General features: G+C 43.6%; 1 protein-coding gene across 3 annotated transcripts in view; it reads right to left on the bottom strand.

The window, feature by feature from the left end:
• The window catches only part of rasa3 (RAS p21 protein activator 3), a 34,459-nt gene extending 26,554 nt beyond the window's left edge, over positions 1 to 7,905 (bottom strand). The window contains exon 1 of one of the 3 annotated variants that reach the window (XM_081700908.1): positions 7,726 to 7,905. In XM_081700908.1, the coding sequence (XP_081557034.1) occupies positions 7,726 to 7,780 (55 nt within the window). In that variant the 5' untranslated portion in view covers positions 7,781 to 7,905. The remainder of the gene's footprint in view (positions 1 to 7,725) is intronic. The other 2 variants (XM_027009382.3, XM_027009387.3) reach the window with 2 other exon arrangements.
• Between the last annotated feature and the right edge of the window lie 2,480 nt (positions 7,906 to 10,385).

The following is a 10,385-nucleotide window of genomic DNA, read 5'->3' as shown; positions in this document are numbered from 1 at the left end:
GAAGTGGCGAGAGTACTCTGAATGTTTCTCCTGTTTCAGGTTTATCAAGTCTGTGTGTATGTGTGTCTGCCTGTGTCTTCTCACAGTGTGTTTTTGTGATTGTTTGTTTTCTCTACACGACGCCATGCAGTCCTTATCAGCAGTGCTGCTCTGCGCTCAGCTGCTTGACAGACCACCTCACAACTTTAGTGGGTATGTCTAATGAGACCCGCTATCTGTGTGTGTCTGTGTGTGTGTGTGTCTGTGTGTGTGTGTGTATAATGTGTCTGTGTGTGTGTGCGTTTATGCGTGCACACGTGTGAGTGCTCCAGCAATAGACAGAGTTGCATATGGGAACCACTCTCTCCCCACCATGGTAAAACACACACACGGAAATCTTTAGCTGAGAAGGTGAGTTTTAAGGTGAGAGTGTGTCTGTGTGTGTATAAGGGTGTGTGTGTGTGTGTGTCTATGTAAGCATGCCCAAAAATCTGTCATCTCTCCTTATAAAACCAATTTCTAATCCCCTTCATCCCCTTTTACTCCATCTCTCTCACATCACATCTTACACATCTCACATCACAGTTTTTACACCTCTCTCTCTCTCTCTCTCTCTCTCTTTCTCTCTCGCTCTCTCTCTCTCTTTCTCTCTCTCTCTCTCTCTCCTGCTCTCTCTTTCTGTCTCTCTCTCGCTCTCTCTCCTGCTCTCTCTCTCTCTCTCTCTCTCTCTCTCTCCTGCTCTCTCTTTCTGTCTCTCTCTCTCTCTGCGGCTCTCTCCCGTTTCTACCTCTGCAGCTGCTGTCTGTTCCTATTTCAATCGCACACTTTGAGTCTTCCCTCTGAGGACTGCTCTGACTCATTCAGACCTCCCTTCACCAAATGAGAAGAGGAAAAAAAATGAATAAAAAGGCTGTTCGTCATGATGAAATCCCTACTCAGGAAATGACATGTGGTTAATGTGGTTGCGAAACACAAGAGTGCACTACATACACGCATGCATACTGCAGTGCAAGAATTCACCTGTAAACATACATGCAGTTTAAGGTCGGACCTTGACACAAACTAGTGCCATAGCTGTGCAGGGTCACACGTGCAAACGCCAAGGCACGTGCGCTGCACACACATGAGCACACGCGCATGTGCCTGAATAGGTGGTGAAAAGTAATTATAGTCAGAGGACCCCAGAGAGAGGAGGAAGGAGACTGAGGAGTGTGTAAGAGAGAAGGAGAGAATGAAAGCGAGAGAGAGAGAGAGAGATAGAGAGCGAGACAGAGAGAGAGATAGAGAGCGAGACAGAGAGAGAGAGAGAGAGAGAGAGAGAGAGAGAGAAAGTGATATGCTTTGTGGTAATGTGAGCGGCAAGGAAAATCGTGTCAACCAGATGCGGGGGGGGGGGGGGGGTGTAGAGAGTGAGAGGAATGGATAGCTCTTGATGAAAAGAAGCAAGGAGACACAGACATGAGGGGAGAAGTGGGGGGGGTGAGGAAAACAGACAAGATGGAAAACAGAAATGCGGGGGAGGCGATGGCAGTGTTAGCGAGGAATAAGACAGCGGTGAGCGAGAAAGGGGATGGAGGGAGGCATGCTCTCGCTAAATAAAGAAATAACTGGGTAATGAAAACCACCTAGGGTGCTCCCCCCTCTCCTGTGGAGTTATGGTTCGGTCTCTGGTGTGTGCTATATTGTGGCTACTGCGTATTTGCAAACATCACACTAATTTGACTGGCAAACAATGCATCCAAGGGGACAACACTTTACACTAAGTATGCAAATACAAACACATGAGGAAAGAGACATTACATGAGGCGCTATGTTTCCTTCTTGACCATTTATAGTTTGTGGCCATGGCTTTGACAATAGCCCTCACCAGCCCAGCTAGGGCTGGGAAATCCCTGAGTGTGCACAGGGGCCAGCAAGACAGTCGTGGGACAGTGGAAAAACTCCGAGAGCGTTGGGGGGTGGAGGGGTGTGGACCAAAGAAAGCGAGAGGGAGAACTGCAGCAGGAAATGAGACAATAAGAAAGGAATTTCAGGCTGCATCCAAGATGTAGTTTCAAAGCTGGACAGCGAAGTTAGCAGGCCAGAAAGGTTGGTGGGGCGGGGGGTGGTCTTCCACGAAAAGCAGTGATCAAGTCTGTCTGACTGACAACAACTTAAAAGGCCAACAAGGAAGCCTAAGCAACACACCAAGCCATCTGGCCAACAGTTCCCAACACACAGCACGGGTGATGAGCCCAACACCACCGCAAACACTGCCTCTGTGACTGACACCCCCCCCCCAACTAATCCTGCAGATTACACCGGGGACAGACACCCGACACACATGGATGCTTTGTTCTGCTCCATTGCCTGGGGGCGGCAACGGGAGGACCAGCATTCGTCATCACGACAGCTTCGTTCATGGGCACCGTCCCCTGGAGCTCTTTAATCTACTTGATAATAACCACTCTCCTCTCTGGCTAAAGACCTCGTGGACTGCAGCGATGAATTGTGGCTAATGTGTCTTCAGCTCTGAAGGGAGTCGCAGCAGCTGCTCAGCACTGGGCTGTTCATTTGCCATTGTTCATTCACTGTGCTGATTTGCGAGACAGTTGAGGCGAGGAAAATGTGTAAGACATCCTGTCAGGCTGATTAATTTTCATGTAGAGGCTAAAAGCAGTGACACAATTCACAAATATAGCCAGGAAACACTTACACGTAAAGTAGTCGGAACAAGGTCATGGTGCTACTGATAACCAAACAAATAATTCAGTGAGGTTCCATTTTGCTTGGAAGGCTACTGTTAAAATACATAGCATCAGATGAAACATGCACTAAAAATAGACTTAACATACTAAGAGCCAGAAAGTATTCATTCCACAAGAAAACAGTCTTGACTGTCACTCTTAAGTATCTTATACTGTCATATAGTATTAAGTTCTAACATACTACACAGCACTAACCGTGACTGATGTCTAAAAATAGCAATGTCAACTAATGTTTTGTTTCAGGTATTCACAAACCTTTCTGTCACTGTATCCACACCACCAACTGTGAAGGTTATACTCTACCAGGTGTAATAATTAGATAGGCCAAGTGTTAAAAAGACCCAAGATTTCATGCTACCCCAAACTACCGTCAAAGGATCAAAACAGGAAGTGGGGCTCGTGTTTCAGACACCATTTCTTTACAGAGCTGAGACAGTGAAACCCAATGACGGGTGCTGTTGGGGGGCGCAGCTAACGTTCTCTGGTAGCAGTGTGTATATCTACTGAAATGGATACAGAAGCAAGGAGAGAGTAGAAGCTCTGTCCAGACACCTTTTCCATTCATAAAGTTCCTTGCCTTGATATCAAAATTTTCTTTGGATTGGCATTAGGCAAACAGGCGTGTATCTGTTCAGCTAGACCCTGTAAGGATGCTTTTTTTTTTTTTTAAAGGCAGAGCTCCTGAAAAGAGCCATCAAGAAGTCAAAATCTGGGGCAGCAGTGGGTCTGAGCAGAACAAAATCTGACTGGTTTCATGGTTGTGCTGTAATATCCTGAAGGTTATGGGTGTGAGGTTCTTTAACACAGCCCCGCACTTCCACTTCCACAGTATCACAACAGCACTAGTGTGCTTCTGTTTAGCCTAAAAACCAATGCAAATTGTTTAAACAAACTAAGGGTATAAGGGTGGCTTAATAAGAGTTCATTCATGTAGCAGTGATCCAACTCAAACAGAGCTGGGTCTGTTACATAAATTAAGCAAATTAGCATCATCTAGTTGAAGGTTAACTTTAGCCAGCTAGCTCCATTTCATATAAACTTCCTGTTTATTGTCACATTTTAATATGAGAACAGTCTGCTATAGTAGTGCGAGTGAGACCGTCACTTAGGAAGGTTAAATGGGTACTCTGGCTGCTATTCCAGAGAGCTGGCTCTTTGGTCTGGTGGTCATGACTCACGTTTACCTCTTGCCAGCCCTGGGTTTGAATCCTGGGTAGGAAGGCTACCTTCATTACAAGTAGGTATTAGCAAATGTTTCTTTAACAATCTAACCACTTCATTAACTAATTAATATTTGTGGTCATGTACTAATTTATATGTGAGTCTTCAAAGTCACTTCTCACAAGCAAAAATGTAACATAAAATGATAAATATTCCCTAGCATCTTGAGGAACTATTCCAGAGACAAAGATCATTTTCCTGTTTGAGATTGTGTAAGATTGTGTAAGGCAACACAGAGAAAGCGATACACCACAGTGTAACCATACAGATTCTCTTCCCCCACCAAGTAAACGATATTTTCATTCCTCCTTGAAGTCGGGGACAGAAATCAAAACCACATAATACAGACTACTGGCCCACTGGTGCTGCCCCTTGAACCCTGCTTTACCCGACCACAACATAAATATCAGTTGAAACAAGTTTCCTTTTGACTTAATTGCATTTTATACAGTCATTCCACATGACCGTTCAAGTCAACTCGCTAGACACTGTGCAATACAAACTTCTTGATCTGCAATGTCATTCTCTTTTGCTGCCTGGCAGTGTGAGGTCATCAACATGAAGTTTAGAGGATTAGTATTATTATGCTGTAATTAAAGGACTGAGCAGACTTCGCCAAGGTGTGGGGTCAGACTTCGCAAGGGTGTGGGGTCAGACTTAGCTAAGGTGTGCGGTCAAACTTCACCAAAGTGTGGGGTCAGACTTCGCAAGGGTGTGGGGTCTGTTAGTATGGCCATTATTGTCTCCATATTTCTGAGGAGAATCCATTATTCCGGAATCAGGAAGTACACATTGTGCAAGGACAGTGCAAAACTGGATGACTCAGATCATCAACAAATAGACAGGAATAGTGGTGTATAGGGCTGTAGACTTCCTTGATAAGCATCAGTATAAGTGCATAAACTCACAAGCCACATAGGTGTAGTGTAACTACACATGGACCCACAACACACTGTTGCATGGGACAAGGTCTGGCTTCTAAGCAAATAAAATGAGAACTGAACAAAAAAAAATTAAAATGACGGTTACGTTTTGGGTTGTTTTGGGGGCGGGGGGCAACGTATGATCGAACTATGTTGTCATTTCCACTGTGAGATATCGAAATTACCTGTCACATAGGAAACAACCCTTCTCATTTGGACTGAGGTCATGCCCCCTCCCCCTCAGTGGTTTCAACAGCAACCGCTGGAGCTTTTGGGGAAACTGCTGGCCAGCTGCCAAGGAGGCCCGATGGAAAGCAAGAACACTTCTGCCCCTTGAACTGCCTTGGTTCTCCTAGCAAAGCAAGGGGCCAGTCGCTTGGTTCTGGGACTCTGCAATCTGAGACCTGACTAAGCAGTGTACCCAATCTCCTCTTGTCTCTACCCCACTCCTGCACCCCGCCTCCTACCCTGCCGGGCTCCTCCTCCACAAGCTCACTTCCTGCTGGTTGCTTCTTCACTGCTGTCTGCAGAGACATTTATTGCTGAAGATGTTTTAGGGGTCTGGTGGCAAAGTGACACATGGAAACAGTGGTGGACTGCTCAGACTCTATCGAGTGCTTTCATCTGGCTTGCGTTAGTCCAGCGCTACCCAAGAAAGCAGAAAACTAGCCTCTTCAAGCTGCTTTGTACTTCATTGGGTCAATCAGGAAGTGATTTGGAGCGCTTTCCTGTTTCCTCCCTGTTCCCCCTACCAGAGTCTTAGAAGCTTCCTCCAAACATGCGCTCCTTCATCAGGAATCTGAGCGGTGCACTCCACATACATAGCAAAACAATCAACTGGGCAACTTCCTCATGGAAGTGCTGTCTGGTGAGATGATTGAAAACAATTGAATACTTAACCTGAAGATTTCTGAAGAGCTGCCAATATCAAATATCTTTCCAAGTGAACATAAACTAGGCTACATTCAATTCTTTATGCCATACTTGTAAAGCAACACACCAAATTTTACTGTCACACTTTGGTTTAAAGAACATTAATTTCACATATTTTATGTTTTTGGGTAATGGTTAGATATAACTCCTGTTACATATGACAGAAGGATAATAAATAGATAATTATATATCTTTTGAGTTGTAACATGTTATTACATTTTTTCCACTCCGGAAACAGCACTTTACCATCGGGGACCACATGCACTACTTAGAATCAACAGCTTTCTGTATGTAAAGATGAAAGGGTGTGTCTCACACATATGCAATAACATTAACCACCGGCAACAAGATTGCAGTCACAGATGATGCTCACTTCCTGTAATGCAAATAATCCTGTTTACACAACATGGTTTTGCAACTGTGAAAATCAAAACATGTAAACGCCAGCACAAATGAAATAATACATGTACAACTAGTAATACTCAAGAACGACGTGCCTTCTCATTGTGACACATTGCCATCTGTGATTCTCATGCATTGTGCTATGAAAATCCAGGCTGACATGCTGGGTTGACGGTTCTTACTAACGTGCCATATCTCCGCAAGCAGTCCAATAGTAAACACTTAAATCCTTCGCAGTCGGAACATGTTTTGATGCTTCGCGGCGTGCACAAAGCACGTGGCTTAGCAATGTGTGGTCTTGCGGTGAATTCATATAACACACCCTTCTGCTGAACTGCCCTCCGGGACGCGTTGCATACAAATATTAACGATGGATTAACGTTAGACCTGGCAGGTAGCTTTTGTGCACAAGGTGCTGGGCGTTGCGTGGCGAATGTGTGGATGATTTATAAATGTAACCACCGTAACTGCTTTTAACAAAATAGGTACTTTTATTCTGTAAAATGCAAACTTGGCTGGTAATCTCAAAACGCGCCTCGGATCTGGTATCCGAAATGAAGACCAGTCCGAAATGAGGTTGATTCGTCATCAAGCCGGTCTGGCGAACCCCCCTGATCTCTTTCCCCATCTTTCTCGGCTAACGCCGGTACCAAATCAAGTGTCTAAACGCCGAGTCTGAATGCAAAACAGGAACTGCTGCATTTGTGCCTTTTTACGAGCAAAGTAAGAGATATGCACTTTTAACTAAGCACCCCCCACTTTGCTGAAATGCCTCAGTTGATGCATTAATGTGACAATATAATCAGTAATTTGAAGGGGCGGACAGTGTTGTTTCATGTGGGAACAAGGAGAAGAAAAAGAGCAGGATTATTATAATTTATTTATTTGTTCGTGTTTTTTTCATTGCTTGGTTTGTTGTGTTGTTTTCAAGCGTATTTGTACAATATTCCATCTTCCCTCAAGGTAGCCTATGCTAAGGGTGATCGCGTTGAGCAAAACACGTCTCGATTGTTTTCGCTACAGTGTCTAATAAGCGCATGATCCATGCAAAACTGTCAGTTAAGAAAATAGCTTTGCGAAACAAGAAGAAGAATCAGAATTCAGAGTTCTCATAGTGAAAACACGACTCACGCCGATCCAGCTGAAGAAAAGTGGTTGTACCATCTGGTCAAGCAGTCTCCTACTGGCCGCATATCCACACAAGGTTTAGTCTCTCTAAACTGTTCAGATCCTAAGATTCCACTTTGATTCGAGGTGCTATTAACGTATTCCAGTATGGAATTCCACTATGTCGCATTATAACCATTGCCTGTAAAATGTCTTAACTGCATTAAAGTACATTGCACGTTTATGTTCGTTTTCTCACAATAGAGTCAGCATTGAAAGACCCGTGTGATTTGAATTAGAATATGGAAAGTGGTCTAATGCGCCAACGTCCGCGATGCCTTCTGATCCGTTCATGTAGAGGTTTTATATATATATATATATATATATATATATATATATATTTTGGTACTTACCTATTTTTATTTTGACGCTCTGGAAAACTCGAAGACCTTCTTCTTCGACCGCCATGCTCGCAGTCCGGGTCTTTCCCTTTTAGGTGCAGGACGGACACTTTCCTTCACTGACTCTTCCCAGCGAACGTCTATTCCCCGTACGGTCTGCGATCCCCGAACCCGAGCGGAATCACTCCGCTCAAACGCCAGCATTTCGCGAGGAGGCGGGGCCGCGGGGCCGCGGGCTACCCTCCCGCAGAACGATTGGAAGCGCGAGAAGTGCACGTCGTGCCGTGGGCGGTCCCTCATGGTACGGCGGGGTCTGCTTGCACACACACAAAAACGCACTTGTTTATGATTGGGTAAATTAGATTGTCGGTGCTCTTTTAATGGTGTCTAAAATTAAACGGTTTTAGTTAATTCGTAAGAGTTGCTCACCACTTCCTCGCGTTTCATTGCTCTGAGCGCGTTTGGATTTGGCAGAAAATTATATATAGGTTTTTAGCTGCATGCAGCCCTGCCATTAAGTATCACTGGAGATAATAATTATGAGGAGCGTGCATTTCACATAATCTATTAGACGTATAGGGTTTTACACCGACTGTCAGAAGAGCTCAAAGGAAAGCTCGAATCCTTTAATAAAGAACATGACAATAGAGATTTTATTGGCCTTGACCCTGATCTGATTCTGGCCTTAAGCGTTGTGAATCTGTCATGACAAAGCAAGCTTCAAGAACCCAACAGTTCCAGCTACAGCTCATTTCGCTGTCTCCACGCACACATCGTCCCTGATGAGCTGACAGCTGACCGTGGCCAGCCCTAATGTCACACTTATTTCGCGCTTTAACACGCATTTCTCTCACCACGGCGGGCTATATGCCTTTAAAAAGAGATGCAGGTACTAAAAGAGGTAATGATGATGCTCGGGTCATTTGCTGTGATCAGGTCATTTGCTGTGCAAGCGTAAAGCTCGACGCGACGGCGTCAGAGCTGATATGATCAGAAACCATATGCAAATCAGGAGGAGCGCTTTAAAACTGAATTAGATGATGGAGAATTTTATGGACGCGCCCAGTACTCACTTACACTGCGGCCAATAAGACCGTTCTTTCAGGTTATTTTCGTGAAGACTGTGGTAGACACGCCCTGTGGTTAACCACAACGGGTGTGTTTCTGTGCAAATGCATTTTCATACTAACTGAAGCAGGTTTATAACGTGTACTTTGAGAATAATTAAAACTGATACACAAATGATCAAATAAACCATCTAATAGGTTGTTTTTGCCTCTTCCCTCTGAACCAAAAGATCCAGCGAACCTGAAGCTATGTTTTCTTTCTAATTAGGCTAGTATGGCCTTTTAGGGCACACAGTGCACATGTACAAAGCGCATCCTATGAATATATTTCCAAAGTGCAGCTTTTGTTTTGCTTTATTTTGCCAGAATTTCTCTCCTTATGATGTGAGATGGGTGGTCCTTATGTTGCAAAAACTTAAGTACGCCTAACTCTCAGCAGGCAGAATGATGAAGCTCCTACCTCAATCTGACTAACCTAAAAGGCGAGCTGCGAGCTATGGTCAGCTGTAGATACAATATAATTTGTGCTTTTAGGGTAGTTTTTTAAAGCCATACACATAGCTGTGTTGTCAAAGTGAAATGCCAATTCTAAAGATTGTACATGTTGATCAACATGCAGCAGTGATCTGTAGGGTAAGAGACTCTCTGCAGACAATTTTACAGATCATTGTCTCACACAAATCATGGCACCTTGGTGACACCAAGATTAGCCTACATCTTTACAAAGTTTATGACTTATCAAACCGGAGCTCTATCAATCTACAATGACATTAGTTACCTAACCACAAAACCTGAAGTCACTGATAAGTTATTTTGCAGTGAAGACTATATAATTTATTTATTTATTTTTTACCATCTTTGGTGTCAGTCTTTTGTGTATAAGCCTATAGTTTCGTTTTCCACTGGAAAGTGAACCTAAAAGATTTACCATAACCACATCTTGTGCCTGAATTTATATTTGGTTTCCTTGTCAGTTGATTCATACATGTACCACTGTATTACTCTGATACATCCTTCTTGCCCAGTTATAGTCAGCCCTAGAACTGTCACTTGGTGTGCTCACCACACCCAGACTGTTCTCAGCTAGAACTGATGATCACATTCCTGCTCTTTTTTATTGAACATTTGCTGAACATATATCAATAAAACAGTCCAGTTTGGTATCATACAAACATGTTGAGTACTTATGCCTATAATATATTCCCAGGGTTTTTAATCCGACTGATGGAACGATGCTTCTGCTGTTTTAATTCCAACACACAAGTAAAAAAAATATCAAGAGAAACAGATGGGACGAGTGTCTAAAAATAGAAAAATTCCATGAAAATCTTTACACCACATTTACACAACATTCAGTGTGCTCTCTCTCTCTAATTCACTCACTGAGACCACAAAATTACAGAGGGCATCCTTGTTTTACAACAAATATTAAGATATGACAGCTCATTTATAAATATTATGATTCCAATTAAACAAACAGTAAACACTACTGAATATTCTTTGTTGACTTTGTAACTTTGAAGTTAGTGCAGAGGGGTGGGGGTGGAGGGGTGCTCTTATTGAGACCAGCAAAGCTCTTTCTGTTTTTATGAGCCATGAATGTCT

This window comes from Electrophorus electricus, chromosome 18 (assembly GCF_041902795.1).
Source record: "Electrophorus electricus isolate QZ-2024a chromosome 18, ASM4190279v1, whole genome shotgun sequence".
Lineage (NCBI taxonomy): Eukaryota > Metazoa > Chordata > Actinopteri > Gymnotiformes > Gymnotidae > Electrophorus > Electrophorus electricus.
Note: the sequence above shows the minus strand (reverse complement) of the source record. Positions and strands in the feature narration are given on the sequence as shown.